The following is an 18,432-nucleotide window of genomic DNA, read 5'->3' on the forward strand; positions in this document are numbered from 1 at the left end:
CCTTATGCTTTATATGAATTGCCTGGGCGTCTAGGATTCTAAAACAGGTTACATGATAAAGTGTATCCTTTGAAGGGTTTGATTGAATAATTTCAGGAACCTATTATTTTCTCAGACACCCCTTAGAAAACAATGGTCTCTGTGAGATCACTAGAGTAAGACGCCGAAGGGGGAAAAAAACAAAACAAAAACAAAACACTATTCTGGTTGACAGAATCCCAGTTGTTATTGCAGGGAGAGAAGATAGGATAATGTGTACCGTGCTTAGTTAAATAAGATTCCCCCATACCTTCTTTGATTAAGCCTTTTTTCTAATTTGCAAAATCTTTCATAGAACCTTCCAGTACTAGCCTTGTCCCCATCATGATTAACAGGCCACTGATCCTAAAATTCAGCGGGGACTGTTTGAAGGGTGGGCTTTGGTATTTGTCCTTAGGGATCTCAGCCAGTGTTGAGGTATGCAACACTACTTCATTAACATTTAAAAGAGCTCAACTGAACCTGGGTACTCCTTCTAAACTAGTTTGACATGTTAAGCCAGCTTCCACCATTCTTGGGATCCTGCAAAAGCAGCAGATCATGCTGGGTCTGCATTTAGGGTCTTGGGCAGAATTGCAAATTGAGCAATAATGACCTAGGTGCCAGGAAACCTACCGTTTCAAACTTTTCTCTTAAGTCAGATCTCTTCTTCCCTTCCCGTTCTTCACGCTGCCCTTTGGTGTTCAGTGGACCCATCCTTCTTTGATAAAATCGCTTCCCCTCGTGTCCACTGAAAATTCAAACTCCCCAAGGGCTGCTGATTTTTTAAAAACAAACAAATATTTACTGAAGAAAGAGCATGTACCAGGTGCTACCGTGTCCTCTTTGCAACATCTTCTTGCATCTTAATGGATGACCAACCATCTCGGGTTGCCCTGGACTGAGGCTTTTCCTGGGACATGAGTGTTAAAACCAGAGACTGTCTCTATCTAGGAATTGAGGCACAAAGAGGAAGAGCATTTTCTAAAGATCACACTCTTTTTTTTTTTTTTTTTTTTAAAGATTTATTTATTTGACAGAGAGAGAGAACACAAGTAGGCAGAGCGGCAGGCAGAGGGAGAGGGAGAAGCAGGCTCCCCCGCTGAGCAGGGAGCCCCATGCTGGGCTCGATCCCAGGACCCCCCCGGATCATGGCCTGAGCTGAAGGCAGCCGCTTAACCGACTGAGCCACCCAGGCACCCCTAACGATCACACTCTTAATCAATGATTTGTCTACTATTCACATGCCTCGACCCTCTTGACTCCAATCCCTGGACTTTCTGCCCTGTCACACAGGCTATACTAAGGGTCAGTTTGATGATTTGATGAAGGAGTCACACTAAATTTTAGTGGCTGAGATATTATTTGCATGTTTCAGTGAAGTATAATAGTGGGGAGTATGGGGGAGGCAGTTTTTTGGGGGTATGTGGGATGGTGGTTATCACGCCTCCACACCCCTCCCGTTTGCCAAACCACACCCGGAAGCAAACGTTGAAAACCGGCAGTTTCTACCTGACTGTTTCTGAACGTCGGCAAGAGTCTCTGCACCTCAGGGCTTTGGTGTCACAGTGTCGAGGCTTGGGAGAGCGTGGGCGGACACAGCATGCATTTTAGCAGCACGAATCAGGTGCATCGTGACTGGGAAGGGTTTGCTGTAACCTCGACTTCTTGCTGAAACTTACTTCTCAAAAATTAACAGACTGATTGGAAGATCTCGTTTCCCAGGAATATTTTCCCATGCTGCTTGCTTCTGTTACCAGATCACTAGTGCTCACATTTGTACTCCTGAAGATGGCTGTGTGTGTCTGTGTATGTGTGTGTATGTTTCCTGTGTGTATGTGCACGTGTATGTGTGTGTACATATGTTTATTGAATGTGTGTGTGCATTTATTACATGCTTGTGTGTTTTTGTGTGTGTGTTTAATCTTCATCCGAACAACCATCAGGAATTTTTTTCCTTCATTTGGTGCCAGAACATCATGAGTTGAGCAGTTACTATAAAGCATTACAACTGAAGTGTAGTAGCTGCATTTGCTTCCAATTTTAGCCTCCAGATCTGAAAGGTGAGCTGAGATCACCCATATGCTAGATTTGTGATTTCTGGTGCTGATTTTTCTTCTAAAGCATTTGCTCCCTCTAGGTTTCTTGCCCCCTGGGCCTGCTGGCAATGCTCTGCACTCTCTGCTTTCATGGTTCAGAAATTTTTATATTTATAACTACTCTCACAGGATGAAAATATGTGTAATTATAGACACTCTTTTCTCCTGTCAGCCTCTCCACTCTTTTGTAGGGTTGGGTTAGTTGATGATTTTCCCCTCTCAAGTTCGCTCACATTATGTATGCTACTATCAAGCAAATCTCCTACCCACTGTTCCTCTCCTTAACAAAGTGGGACACAGTGGAGGGACTGAGAAGAATAGTTTTTCATGAATAAATAATGATCGTTTGTAATTAACATATCAATTGTATGTATGGAAATGATGCTTCTAAATTACTTGACAGTAATTAGAAGCAGTTGATTTACCTAAATAGTTGGAAACATTCTTCCAACAAACTCCATCCACTGTTAATTTATTTAGCAAACTTTGCCCCTAGATAATATAAAGGAAATGTCTACTTACTCCAAAATTAGATTTTGTTGTTGCTATTGTCCTTAAGCATCTGAAGCCCTACAGTAAGATTATCACAAAGAGCTAGCATTTCTTGGACCCTCTTTAAATATCACACACTTTTCCAGTGCTTTGTGTACATTAAGTTTAATGCCCGTAATGATCCTTAGAAGCAGATACTCTATGATACCACTTTTACAGAGGAAGAAATTGAAGCTTGAAGATAATAAGCAGCTTGTCTGAGCTCATAGAGCTGATAAGTGAAGAAGCTCAAATTCAAACCAAAGCAGTACTGGCTCCTTAGCCTAATAGAAAAAAGTGTGTTATAACATATATATATATATACATACAAATATATATATATACATATATATATACATATATATACAAATATATGTGTATATATATACAAATATATATATATATACATATATATATACATATATATATATATATACATACATATATATATATATATATACATATAAAAAGTGAGGGGGGAGGGAGGGAGGGCCCGGGGGGAAGGGAGAAAGATGGTTTATTCATTGACTATTAATTGAACACACCATAGATGTTGGGCACAGAGATAAATAAGACTCGTCTTGCCCTTGGACAGTCTGGTGACAGCAGAATGATTGTAAACTGATAAATTACAGTGCACTGAAATAGATATTAGCATTTAGGCAGGAACAGAGTACTATGGGAGAATATTAGCATATTTTTTCCAAGGGATAAATGTGATACTTTTTATACACTTGCCACTTTTCTTCAGCAAAAGAGAATACATTTAGAACAGGAAATTAACATATTTGAGGAAAGGAATGGATCAAAAAGTCACAGAAGTTTTTTCTGAATATGTCCTGCAGCTTGTGCAGAGATATTCCATTCTTAATTAAATACCCAATTAATATGTATAGGGTTTTCTCAGTGACCAAAAATGATGATTCTAGAGCTACACCAAGGCAAAATTACAAGATTTTCTAGCCTACCGAGCTCTCTTTCCCAGGATAACATAGTAGAGAAACTCTATTTACTGTTTGGGTTAATTATAGCCTAGAGTACTGTGTCCGAACACTGACCTACATATCAGTGCCTGGTTGGCTGGCTGTATTATAAAGTCACATATTCCTAGGACGTATCGCTGAGTATATGGCAAGTTTGAGATACAGCCAGGCCTCTAATATTTTATTTTATTTATTTATTTATTTATTTTAAAGATTTTATTTATTTATTTGAGACAGAGAGAATGAGAGAGAGAGAGAGAGCACATGAGAGGAGGGAGGGTCAGAGGGAGAAGCAGACTCCCTGCCGAGCAGGGAGCCCGATGCGGGACTCGATCCAGGGACTCCAGGATCATGACCTGAGCCGAAGGCAGTCGCTTAACCAACTGAGCCACCCAGGCGCCCAAGCCTCTAATATTTTAAAAAATGCCTCAGTTGATTCCTATGGACATCCACGTTTAAGAACTACTGGTCTAAAAAAAGCCAGAAACAGGGAATAGCCACCCCTATGATATTTACTTTCTCTTTAATATCTTGTTTAATGCTATGGATTTGGTAAGTAAGAGTCTAATCTCTGGAAACAGATAGATCTCAGTTCATTTTAATCTGTTCCACTTAACTACCTGGGGGCTTAGGATAAATTTCTTAAGCTTTCCATCCCCATTTTTATAGAGTTATAAGGATTAGATATAATGCACAGAAAGTAGCTAGCAGTGCTTTACACTTCGTAAGTGCTCAATAAATGTTAGAGTATACACACACACGCATATTTTTATATATAGACATACGCACTCTTAAAATAATAAAATGCCTTAATGGACTAAAAGAAAAACTATCGTAAGAACAAAATGATCAGTCACTGTAACCTTTGTGGAAAAGGAGTTGGTCTGTCTTTGACTATACTGGATCATTTCAAGTGTGAGAATCATAACCCGCTAATAGCGAGCCCTTCACGTAGCCCTCATGCTGCTCCTTCACTAGCCAACTCATACACTTTAGAGCTAGGAGTTGACCGATCTTACCCTTGTCATTAGTTCCTATCCTTTCACATCACCCCAAAAAACCAATCTCTGTCCAAAAGGTACAGATTTCCAGTTATAACATAAGTAAGTCACGGAGGTAATGTACAGCTTGGTGACTGTAGTTAATAATTCTGTATTGTGTGTTTGAAAGTTGCTAACAAAGTAGATCTTAAGAGTTCTCATCACAAGACAATCATTTTGTAACTGTAAGTGGTGATGGCTGTTTTAACGAGACAAAAGATTAAATACAAGGAGATAACTAAGATTGTTTCTAAGGGTCTTTACAGCTATAATGTTCTGAGTTCCTGAGTTACCTAGATATTATGACGCAATGCCCTTAATATAATTTACTCCCTGGTCACATCATTGGGCCCTTAATCCAAAGGAATGACTGATGTCATGTTAGGAGCCCAGGCATAAACTTGGCTCTAGATATGCCTAGAATAACTGAGAGATATAGCCAATTCTTGGTTATCTGAAAAAGTGTTTAAGCAACTTTTCTATTAGCAAACTCTGTCAGGATTATGTTCAAGTAATCCCCACAGAGTACGACCTGCATGAAGACCTGGGCATAGACTATTTGACAGCTAATTATGCACAGATAACAAGCTTCCTTCCCAGGACGGGCATCTCTTCCATCTGAGGGCTAGCCAGGGTCAAAATTTAACAACTAGTTTCCCTATTGCAGTGGGGAAAAAACACAAGTCATGAGCAAATTAGTGTCTGCAGTGTGATCCAAAGTTCTCTTTTATTAGAGAGGATTCTTAATCAACTAGGAAATTGAGCATACCATGAAATAGCAACCATTTTGATATCTCCCAACCTGTGGAAATAGAAGAGCTATTGAAAGATCAGAAGGTAGCCATGTTGTTAAGTTGGTTCATTTACCAGCCACTGACTTACTAAACTTTCATCAAATTAACTAACTTTAAAGCTTCCTAGAGCTTACAACTGCATGAGATTGCTGATGAAACCAGTACGCATCTGGTTTTTACTGAGCTATTTTTTTCCCAGCTTCCTGAATGAAATATCTTCTCTTACATATTAACATTACAGGATTATGATTTTATATCAATTTACTATTTTTAGCTTGTATTTATGCATTTGGAAGTGACAAAAAATGATTTAAATTCTCTCATATTGATTTCTATGTGTACTTTTAAAAGATTTAGCAGGAGAAATACATATTTTCAGGATAGAAATGTCCATTCTTCCTAGTGCCTTTTACTTCAATTCAGTGAATGATCATGGCCAAAGTATGCATAACTGTGGGGTCGATAATATTTCTCTTTAGGGTCTTTTTTATTTCAGGGCCATACTTCTCTTTAGTCTAAATGTTTCCTAGGTACCTACTATTCCCCCATGCCTTCTTTACCACCCCTCACCTTCTTAATAATACTTAACTTTTACCAGATGTCCTTACTAAATGAATCCTTGCTTATGAGTTCCTAAAATTGCAGTAGGTACACCACAATTCTTAAAGCAAGAGAATGAAATCTAATCATATAGAATTTCCAATTTTAAATGCAAGAGGGGATTTTGCTTTAAAATGGGAAGCCTCGCTAAGTTTCTCCAAATTACAGAAGGGCCGCATTTTCCTGCTCTGTGACAAGCTGGTGCTGCAGGTTTTCAGTGACCGCTCCAACTGAGCGAGGTGTCACAAAGGACAATTTCTGAATCAGGATGGCTTTTATATGTACAGCTTTGATAGAAACAGTTCAATTGTCGACAAATAAACTATTACATTTCAAAACATGTTTTAAATATTTAGCTCGAAATAAGGCATACTTTCATTAAGAGTGAGTAGTAGAACAAGCCAAAAGTAGGGATAGGTGATTCATTTTCAGGGCTCAAGGAATACCTATTAACAAGTGTTTGCACATCAACACGTATACCCTAACTGAGCAGATAGTTTGGCTTCTTTTTATGCATGGAATAAGACTTCCATGGGAAGGTGATCTGCTTTTTCGTTCTTACCTTAAAAAAAAAAAAAGAAAGAAAGAAAGAAAGAAAGTAGAAAAAACAGCCTATTCTTCCAAAAAGTTGAACTGAGAGACTAAAAGCACTCAAAAGATAAACTATATGTTAAAGAGGCAACCATATGCACTCAAAAGTATTCATAAAGTAGGCAAAGCCCATGGAGAAGCCATCCAGATCAGTCACTAAGACAAGAGTTGAAACATTTTTCTGAAAACAATTGAAAAATAAAGTTAAAGAGTGTTTGAAATAGTACATTCTACAAACATACTTACATTTCCCAAATCTCTGAGTTACCTCTTAGTTTCTCTTGTACCATTCAATTATATAACTTGTATTATTTGAACAAAGCATTTTTGGAAGCAGACATATGACACTCTGCCCAGATCCCATCAGAAGGTTCTGTGCCCCAGTGAAGAAAGCAAAGCAAAAGGTAGAGTTAAACCTGTTAACTCTGGTGAGCCCAAAGGAGGCTGAGTCATCATCTAAACCAGAGAAAGAGAATCAGGGCAAAAATTCTAGATTCAAAGACCATGGAGTCTGCTTTTTAATAAATTGCTAACTCTGGGGGACAACAGAGTTTGGGGTGGGAGAGGGTAACTTTGATGGTTCAGTGGGGCTGGATACGGCACACCAGCCATATTTCTCGCAGCTCTTTGTCCCTATGGTGAGAGCTTGATGGCCCCATGTATTAGTACCACAACCCTCCCGTGGCAACTCTAAACTGCAGGCATAATGCCTACACGGAGATAATGGGCCTCTAAAGGTCTGGCCTAGAATTTCCAACCCTATTAAATGAAAGCAAACAGAACAAAAGCCAAAAAGGAGTTTGGAGACTAATCATCTGGCCTAGAAAACGGGTGAACCGGTGTTAGTGAGATATATAAACACATAAATGTTATTATTAAAAAAGAAATTAGAGAAAGGCATAAACAACCAAGTAGCCCAGATTTCCTTTTGAAGGAGATTTTCATATCTTAACAATTCATCTTGAGGCAAATTAGAAATTTTGAGCACACTGAAAACAGGGATGATATTGTACAGAATTGTCAAAGTTTTCCCCTATCCTTTAATGTTCTTCCAAAGAACTTGGTAGAATAGAATTCATAGAATAAATGCTAAATAAGCATCTGTTGAGTGAGTGACCAAGTCCATGATTGAATGAATAATTAAGAGAATGAATTGATCAATGAACAAGCCTATTTTCCTAGGCTTGAGCCACAGGTAAAAACTCACTCTGCCCAGCTGCTATTTATAACCACTTGCTCTCGATTTACCCCAGACTTGGTGAAGGGGTGGCTCTGTAAATTGCCTCCAGGGCTCATCACGGTCGTTTCTTAAATCCTTAGTATCTGCCTGATACTCCAACACGTGATGAAATAGCGTTCTTACACACCATGATGGCTGCCTTGTTGCTAAATTCAAAGCATTTTCTTTTTCTCGGACCACATCCACCTTGCTGAAGCAAGTGATAAAATTGGAACACAATCTCTTGTCTCCAAATCTGTATAATGTAGCAATTATGAGTTTCCAGATATAACTGAAGTGTGCTTGAAGTGCAACTTACTTATTTTATTTTTTTGTAACTCAATGTAATATCCATTTTTAGTCCCCCTTCTGCTTGGGTTGTAAAATGTGATCTCAACCAATTTGGGGTGGCCTTCCTGGCCACTTCCGTCCACTCTCAGGTGTTCTTGCACTCTCTCAGCCTATCTCCTCACGCAGATGTTTTCTTCTGGGAGCTTCATCCAGGAAGCAAGTCAAAAAGACCTTTGCACTTTGATCCTATAAAATATGAATTAGGTCATTTGCCCTGAGGATCAGCTGACAGGGAAGATTATCTCCTTTTCTTGGGGCCCTGTAATGTCTGATTACAGCTTTCTTCTGTTTTGCTTCTCCCTAATCCCAACCTGGAGAATCTTTAGAAGGTTTGGGAAAAGAGACCTCTTTGTATTTACTTGTAGTAAAAACATGGTTTCCCAACTATTATCTGTTCCATGATGTTTAAAAGACTTGGAACTCAAAAGCCAACAAGTGATTTATTTTTTGCTTTCTGCTTCATCATTCCTACCTTATAGGTATGTGTGCATATATGATTATATCCTTAGTAAATTTCTCTGAAAATAAATTATTCTTTATAAGGGGCTTATTCAATGCATAACAATAATGCCCTCTGGAAAAATTGTGCCAGTTTGTGTTAAGTTACTAGCAGTATATGACAGTCCCATTTCCCTACATCCTTGGAAATACACCATATTTTTAAAAATACATATTCACCATTTTTAAATTATAATTATAAAGGAAATATTTTGTGTTCATCTGTACTTCTTTCATTGCAAGGGAGCTTAGACATCCTGAGTTCATGTGCCCATTTTGCTTAGGTCTTCATAGACTCAAGAGTTCTTCATGGTAAGGATGTGAACGAATTGTCATATATTGAAAATATTTTTTCTTGTTTGTTATTTGGCCTTTTTATGGTATATGAGATATAGAAACTTACAATTTATAAATCTGATTTTGTGATTTTTTTTCCATTGGCATTTTTACTTAAGAATTCTTTCTCCATTGCAAGATGAACATTTCAGCTCTGCTTCATTTTAGTTGTTTTATGGTTTTATTTTTCCATTTAAATTTTTAATCAGTTATATTTAGCATAGACTAGGAGATTGGGCTCTACATTATTTTCTATCATTTAATTATTATTTGTTTCCACATCATTATTTAACAGTCCTCTCCCCCTTTGGTCTAAATTCCACATTTATCACATAACAAAGTTTTACACAGGATGGATCTGCATCTGGACTCTGTGTTCTCTCTTACTACAACAACAAGACACTGCTTTAATCGTGATAGATCCTTAATAACGTTAATATCTGATAGGGAAAGTTCCCCTTTATTAGTTTTTTTTTTTTAATTCTTTCAGAATTTCCTTGACCAGTGCATTTACTCTTGCAGATGAAATTTAGAAATCCCACGCTAAACGTTAGCGCGATATCTTAGGTCTTGATGGCTTCTCACCCTCCAAACTTGAACCCCCACTCAATCCGTTCTGTACCCTAGTGCATCCTAACCTGCCTCCACTTCAGCCTCAAACACAATAAATAATAGTGATGATGGCAATGCATCCCATCTGCCGTAGCTTCTTAACATTTCAAAGTGGGATTTTATTTTTTTATTTTTTTTATTTTTTTACATTTAATTTAATTTTATTGTGTTACGTCAGTCACCATACAGTGTCAAAGTGGGATTTGAACTAGATCCTGACGGCAGACTGGTCCCGCAGGGAGAGGAGCATGCGCGCTCTCCCCTTTAAGAGCTGTCGCTGTCTTTCCAGAGCGTGGAAGGGGAGCACCATGAGAAAGCTGTGGAACTGCTCAAGGCTGCCAAAGACAGCGTCAAGCTGGTGGTCCGATACACCCCAAAAGTCCTGGAAGAAATGGAGGCGCGCTTCGAAAAGCTCCGGACCGCCCGGCGCCGGCAGCAGCAACAACAGCAGCGGCAGCAACAAACACAGCAGAACCACATGTCCTAGGTGAGGAGCGCCTTCTTCCGCACCCACGACCGCCCGACACCTACAAGTTTGTTTCGGTTTTTAATACGGTTTCTGAGGCAGCTGGAACACAATCATTAGGTTATGACAGTCCCCCCGCCCGAATCAGTTAAGCAAATAAAAAAACCCGATGACCTCAGAAAATGTAAACAAGACAGTCGCTTACTTTATAATGCCATTCAGCCATATTTTTCTGCAAATGTAAGATATTTTGGAAAATCATGTACTTGGGAGGGCCGGGTACAGACTATACGATGCCTTTAGGCACATTAGGAAAATGCAGCCTCTGTGCAACCCAGATCCCTGGGCACAGAGCTCCATGACAAGAGTGTGGGCTGGATTCCAGCCCCCCCTCCCCACTCACCCTCTTGGCCAGCTGCCTTTGCACAGTGTACGAACTAAACAACCGTATAGTGCTGATCCTGGGAAGAGCCCTTTAGAATACTGATACAAATTACTGGAAAACTGCTCCATGGAGAAAGACATGGAGACCTGCCAGTGGGCGCGCTCTGAGAAATCTGAAATTCTCTGTGGGTGCTCACTGAAAATGTGATGCTCTTGCCTTTTTTCTAAATTCCACTGTGACAAAAATTCTCAGTCAGGTCTTGCTATTTGTTTTTTTAAGAAAAGCCAGGAAAAAAACGTGAAGAGTAAGAATCCCCATCTTTGAAGTGCTTCCTATGTGCTAGGCTCTTCTCCCATGTTATTCCTTATCCTCAGAAAAACCCTTCCAGGTAAGTATCCCTAAAACCCCATTTTTTAGATGAATGATATGAAGTTGCAATGGCTTCGTGGAGCCCTCATAACCACACTTTCAAGTAACATAGAATATATTTCCCTTTTTGCTCTTGCAGGCATTTCATCAGCCAACATCAGATAGTCTGGAGTTCTATAAATTGTCCTTGCTCTCCTTTGGAAGAGACAGTTAATAGCATAACACACCTCTCCGCTATGATGTCTGCAAATGGGATTTTGAAGGGAGGCTCAGATGTTCTTGGGAAAATGACAATGGGTATCAGTGGTTTTATCAGACTACTATTTGTACAACCAGAAACACTGGATATGACATGAGACTTTCAATGGTTTGTGACACTCACAAAAAGGAGAAGCTACATGGGGAAGTATAAAGACTCCAGGATTTGTCCTCAGACACTGCTGAGAATTCAGCTGTCTATCTTTCTTTCATAGCTTGTGAGTTTTTATTGTATATATCCCATAGTTGGGTGACTTCATCTAAAATCACCTTCCATTCACTCTAAAAACTACATTTATTCAACAGTAAGGATCTATTTGGTACTGCCATGGGCTCGACACTGTTCAATGGGCGGTAGAAACAGCCTGAGCAAAGCAAAGTCCTTGCGCTCATGGTGCTTACATCCTGGTTGGAGGAGGTAGTTAATATCCAGGTAAATGAAAATAACCTATTGGGACCAGTACTTCACAGAGTTAAAATCGAGTGCTCTGATAGACACTGGCTAGGTGACAACCTTCTATTAGGTGATCAGGGGAGACGTCTCAAAGGAGATGACGTGTAAGGTGGGTTGAATGCTGAGGAGAAGCCAGAAATGAGCATAAGAAGAAGAGGAACTAGCCAGTGCCTAGCTCTAAGAGAGACATGAGCCATTTGATGTTTGAGGAATAGAAAGAAAGCTGGGGTGGTTAGTTAGGAAATAATGAGGAAGGACAGAGAGATAGATGGGGGCCAGGTCACAGAAAGCTTTTTAAATCACTGAGGGAAGTTAGATTTTATTGCAGTGGAAGCCACCAAAGGTTTTAAGCAAGGGACTGACATCTGATTTATGTATTAAAAAAGATCACTCGTGCTGTTCTGAGGAAAATAGATTATTGCAAGGTAAAAATGAGAGCAGAGACTAATTAGAAGGCTGTTATAGAGTAGTCCAGGCAAGCGATATGGTGGTTGGACTAGGATGATAGGGTTGGGATGGAGTGATAAGGATGCATCTGGACAAGTCATTTTGCCCACATCCTTCTCCTCTCTAATCCATTCTGAATACAAAGGTACTTTACCTCACTCAGTACTGTCAGAATCCCTTCAAAGGTCTAATAACAATCCACAGTTCTTTAGTAGAACATGGAACTCTTTCCACTAACTCATTTTTTTCTTCCATCCTCAATAATGTGAACTTGTACCGTTTTCCTAATTGATTTGCCACATTGGCCCACAGTAAAATTATTCTAAAGTGTTTTGAAAGAAATATGTTGCCATGCAGACTTCTGAGGTCTTACTAAAAGCTTCCACTATTCTACCCATTCAGTCATCTTTGGAAGGATACAATTTGGCCATCAGTATTTGCTGGGCCATGCACTCCATTTCATTTCTCTGCTCCATCAGTCTTCATTAAATCACTTCAGAATTTCCTATTGTCTCATCGCCAAAGACTAACATTTTTCAATAAAAGACATTTACAAACAGTTTTTTTTTTCTTGTAGAGGGTACGGGAAAGTTCTGTTTAAATGAACATGCAATTTATATTTATGCCTGCCAAGACAGCCCTTGCTACACACACGCTCGTGGCCTTTTGGGATGACACTGTAGCGGCCATTCCAAGTACGAGCGACGTCGTACTGAGTCAGGTCATCCATGGATTTTATGGTGAATTCAGTCAAAGAGACCTACATTAGCTCTTGTTCAACTCTTAATTAATTAAATTTTTAAGGATTAAATGGGATTTGCTACACTTCCTAACTCATACTATGGTTGCTTTGGGGAAGAAATTTGAAGCTAATTTGGTGTGTGGAGACTTATCTCTTATGCCCACTTTTAATTTCAAACTCGCCTGAAATAAAACTCAATTGTCTTTTCCCCTAACTTCCATGTGTGATAATCAGGAGTAGATTACATTTTCTAAAAGGTAATAGAGATGATCACTGTACAACTGAATTATAGAAACCTAAACAGAGGTTAGGAATATGGCTATTTTTATGCTATCCCCACTTTCTTGACAAAGAGCATTACATTTATTCAGCTTAAGGCATCTTATTTTTTAAATCATGATTTTATAGACATCCATATTTCACCCAGATTCTCAAAGAATAAAAGGAGGAAGGAAGAGGAATCCTTCCTGAGTTGTCAACATTCTGAGGAAGTCAAGACTAAAAGATTGTCAAACTTCTCTGACCTATTGCTGCATTGACGGCGGAGAATTCACTGCATTTGAAACCAGGCTGGATCTTCACAGATTTACAAAGTAGCTGGAGTTTAGCAGTGGCCTCACCAACTGTCAGGCCCCCGTTTCCCTTCCTTTGTCCGCTCCCGACTGTTCTGGCCTCCCACGACCACTGCCACAGCCGCCGTCCTTCGGGTCCGATCCAGGGAACCACTGCAGAACTGAGGAAACCAGCCTCAAAGGACGGCTCTGATAAGCTTGAATCCAAGGAACCCATAGTTACCAAGCAGAAAACCGGAATAATAGCAATAATCACCTTAATGCTGGATAACATTTATTAAGCAATTAGGGTATGCCAAAAACCTCTTCTAAGTGCTTCATCTATGTTCAATTACTTAATCTTCACAACAATCCTAGGTACTATTTTTAATTTCATTTTAAAGGGAGAAACTGAGGCATGTAGGATTTTTTTTAAAAACCTATACCACAATTCACAGCTCATAAGTGATAGGGCCATGACTCAAACCCAGAAACACGGGCTTCAAAGCCTCTTTCTCTCCACCGCTGTGCTACTACTCTACTTCTTTCTTCGATGGCACCTGCCCTTACCTCCCCCATCCCTCCTCACAGACATCTTCACATGAGCTTTCCAGGGATTCATTCTCATGCTAGTTAGAGTTAGAGTTATCCAACTCCCCCTTATCATTTACCCCATACTTCAAAGTACTCCATCACCTCAGCTGTATTCATGTCTTACTGCTGCCTTAAAAAAAAATTACCACAAATTTGGTGGCTCAAAAGAACATAAATGTATTATGTTGTAAATCTGAAGTCCAGTACAGTCTCTCTGGGCTTTAAGAGGCTCCAAGGAGAAAATTCATTTCTCTGCCTTTTCTAGCTTCTAGAGGCTCTCCACATTCCTTGCCTCGTGGTCCTTTCTCCATTTTCAAAACCAGCAAGGGTGGCTGAGTGCTCACACTGCATTGCTCTGACCTCTGCTTCCTCATCACACCCCCCTTCCCTGGCTCCTCCTTCTCTCTCCATCTTCCACGTTTAATGATATTAATCATATGTCCCACCTGGACAATCTGGGATCATCTCTCTGTTTTAACATCAGCTGTTTAGCAACCTTAATTCCATCTACAACTTTAATCTCCCTTTAACGTGGGATCTAACGTATTCACAGATTCTAGGGATTAAGATGCGGATAGATTTAGGGTCCATTATTCTGCCTATCACAATGGCTCATTTAAAAGTTAGCAAAGCATGATCCCAGGGTCCTGGGATCGAGCCCCACATCGGGCTCCCCGCTCAGCGGGAAGCCTGCTTCTCCCTCTCCCCCTCCCCCTGCTTGTGTTCCTGCTCTCGCTGTCTCTGTCTCTGTCAAATAAATAAGTAAAAAAATAATAAATAAATAAATAAATAAATAAATAAAAGTTAGCAAAGCAATTTGAGCAATAAGATTTACACTAATATGGGAAAAAAGGCTTTTATTTAAACAAGTAAAAAAAAATATCACTGATCTGTTGAATTACAAATCAAGGGAATGAGAGAAATAATAACACTTGGTGCAGATGGTTCTTCCCAGTGGGTATTTCAGCGACCCACATTTTGGATGCCCGGTGATCTCTCAGCTCCTGGCATATCCCTCAGGCCTCCTCCCTCCCCACCCTCTGGAATTTACTAAAATTCACCTGTTGTTCTGAGGCCCATTCCCCTGGGACATGTACTATATAATAAATAAATTCGTTAAAAATTCAGTCTCTAGATCTCTGTCACTTGCTAACTTGGGGACCTATAGGAAGTTATTCAATAGAAGACTCAGTGAAATGGTCTGTTATGGAGATTGAGTAAGGAAAAAATACGTAGAACTTTTAACAAAATATGTGACGATTAGTGAGCACTCAATAGTAGTAGATTAGTGGTCGCATTGTAGGAGGGAAAACGTCGGTACCAGGCAGTGCTTGCATGTAATATGTTCTTAAGTGAGGCTTAAAGAAGCACAATGGCCTTGTGCGTGGCTTTGAAGCCCCCACCCAGGGGTTTTTAAGCACATCTGCAGAAGGCATGCCAGCTGGAGGGTGTTGATGCAAAGTAGGCCAATTGCAAGGCCTGCCACAGTTTATAAAAATCTGTTTTGTATATGATGCTTTGCATTCATGGGCATAAAAATATCTGCAGCTTTAAAAACAAAGATCGGAAACCACTGTTCTCTCTGAAAGGAAAGATTCCATAATGGGAGAAGAGTGACAGGTCTTGGGGGGAGTGTTCACGGAGGCTGATGCTCCGGATCTGACCACATGGGCAGCTGCGTACTGCGTTCTACTTGGTGTCAGGCTGACCTTGTGCGAGAAGAAAGGGGTCTGAGAATCTGCTTCAGAGCAAGGAGGCTGGGCCTTCCTGCCTATCAGAGAGAGGTTCTGCGGCTGTACCCCAACCCTAAGAATCACACTGTAAAAGTTAACTATCCTTTGCCTTCATGAAGACAAAGAGTCATCTGGAACTGGGAAGAAGAAATGTTTTACACTTGAAATGTTTCCCAACTGGTGTTCTGTATTTCATTTTAGGGAATAACTGTTTCTTTTACATCCCCATTTGATAATTACTTCCTTTGCAAACATCAAACGATTTTTTTTTCATATGTGGAATATTGTGCATGAATGATAGGGCCTAAAATAATTCTTGCTGTTCTCACATAGCACATGCTCTTTTGATATTTTTAGCATATTGTCACTGACAAATGAAAACTAATCACTGGCTTCCCTTCACTCTTTCCCCCTCTTTCAGGTCCTTAGAGAGAAGCTACCTGATCAAAGATCTGATAGTCACAAATTCGAAACCATGCTTCCGAATCCCAGCACATAGTAAAAGGAAAAGACCACATTGATAATTATACCTGTCAAGAAGCTGTGAACACGTGGTGTATAAATTCTTTACCAAGGCGACTCGACATCTTCTTTCTCTGGGCCTGAATCTCACTGCTCACGTGCTCTTTACACACACAGACCTTCCATTCACTGCAGTGGGAATTCTCATTGTGTAAAGGGAGAGGTTTTCCAGTCTGCAGACTGAAATAGTACAAGAAGAATCAAGTCCATGACTTTCAGATAAATCACCAGGCCAAGATGAAGTGAATCTTTTGGTCTATAGCTTTTCCAGAGATTAACAAATCCCTCATTAAGCTATAGTTCAAACTGCATCAGTTCAAGGTTGTTAACCACTTAAAAGAAACCTACGCATTGCCCGGTACCCTGACCTCATCCACATCCATATTGCTGAATTGTCTGAATTAGAATTCCAGTTAATTGCAAATTCAACCTGCATTCCCCTCTTGAAAAAGGCAAGTTATGCTATTTATACTCTGTTCAGGTTCTAGAAGAAATTGGCTTTTTATTTTCTGTTTCCATGAATTTAATTATGCATTAATGGAGTGGGACAATTTTCACTCAACTTTTGGTTTGCTAGAGGCAAGGATAGAGAACTCTAGTAGGGTATTTTTTTTTTAATTTGAGTATTGCTTGTATCTATGATTATTAATTCTAACAGAATATTATGCATATTTATTCCACAAAATATATATTATCAGAGTGTATTTGCTACAAACTGAGGTCTTTTCTTACCAAATGTTATGAATTTGGTAAGAGAACACTAGCAAAGGACCTAGCTTTTGGTTAAGTTTTATATTTTTTGATTGACAAACTCTGGAGAAATCTAAACTCTTTCTACCTACACCGATATGTCGTTACAGAAATTTATTCAATATTTTAAAGCTTAGGGCTTCACAAAGCTCGATTATGATATGTGTTCATATATATATACACAAATATATATGTTACACAAAGTTTTGATCAGTTTCCCCAAAGATAAACTGGATATTTTTGGCAATCTAAGACCAAAAGTATTATTCCTTTTAAAATTAGGCAGATGTAAACCAGGATATAATATTGTGAATGAAAAGAAGCTGTTCCTTCAAGAGAGAAAAGATGCCTAATTCATTACACATATTCATATAGGAAAACAGACAAGGAGATATCATCTTTCAGAAAGTATCAGTTGCTGGAAAATGATCTGTTAAGAGCCCCCTATACAGATCATCACTTTTGACTTATGATAAATCTAAGCACATAAGTCTGACTTTACTCATTGGAATGAATAAGAAGGAATAATCATTTGGGCACTTAAATATTTAAGTTAGGCACAAAAATGTACCTGAAAAAAGAATAAATGTTTCAGTTGAAACATTCTAGATAGAGCATTAAAACTGAGGCAAATGTTTGAATGTTCCCTTTTCTCAAATGCAGAAATTGATTCCCCAACATAAATAAAGTTTACATTTCAGATAGTCCCCCAAATTAGAAATTGATGAGGCTCAGTTCAAGAGCTATTGCTTGAAAACAAAATAAAGCCAGTTGGAACTACCCAGCACATTTTATTTTGCCCTGTCAAGGGGTATTATTGTCAATACCAAGTTCTGCCTATTCTTCACAGTACATCACCCAACAGAGAACAAAGAGCGAGGAAACTAGGAGGTACACCAATTTCAACAACCGTCCTGAAAACATATCATTTTTTTACTGGAGAAAACTGGGGGGGTGGGGGGGGAGGGAGGGCAAGGGGGAGGACCCTGAATGTTATGTAAAATAGGTTTACAAAAGAGATAAGCATGACTAAAGGGAGTGAATGGAGACTACGTGTGAGTATTACTCAGTTTGAAAGAGGTAGTTCTCATTTTTATAAGAAAAATTTAATAAGACATATATTTTAGTTATCATTTAACAAAGAAATATTAAAGCTATTCAGGCAATGCCACAGATTCTCATAAAGGGAAATCATTGCACCCTTGTAATGAGAAAATGGTCATTTCAACACATTTCAATGCCTTGTATAAATTTGGAGCTTAAGGTGTGTTTTCATTTAGCCATAAGTGTATGGTTGATATGAAATGATCATATGTTTTCACATCAATATAAATATGGTCATGGTGTTATGGAAGCAGCTATCAAATGAGCAGATACCTTACATTTGTGTTGTCTAGATGTCTTTGTATGTTATGCTTCATTTGCATAATGTTAAATGCTAATAAATCTATGCCAAGTCCTTTGTCAAAGTGAAGGGGCAATCCATCAC

General features: G+C 39.2%; 1 protein-coding gene across 2 annotated transcripts in view; it reads left to right on the forward strand.

The window, feature by feature from the left end:
• LIN7A (lin-7 homolog A, crumbs cell polarity complex component) overlaps positions 1–17,889 on the forward strand; it is a 119,108-nt gene extending 101,219 nt beyond the window's left edge. For both annotated transcript variants that reach the window (XM_032393767.1, XM_032393766.1), the window contains 2 exons: positions 9,962–10,159; positions 16,093–17,889. In XM_032393767.1, coding sequence (XP_032249658.1) covers positions 9,962–10,159 — 198 coding nt within the window. In that variant the 3' untranslated portion in view covers positions 16,093–17,889. The remainder of the gene's footprint in view (positions 1–9,961; positions 10,160–16,092) is intronic.
• Positions 17,890–18,432: the final 543 nt, after the last annotated feature.

This window comes from Phoca vitulina, unplaced genomic scaffold (assembly GCF_004348235.1).
Source record: "Phoca vitulina isolate PV1807 unplaced genomic scaffold, GSC_HSeal_1.0 scaffold76, whole genome shotgun sequence".
Classification (NCBI taxonomy): Eukaryota; Metazoa; Chordata; class Mammalia; order Carnivora; family Phocidae; genus Phoca; species Phoca vitulina.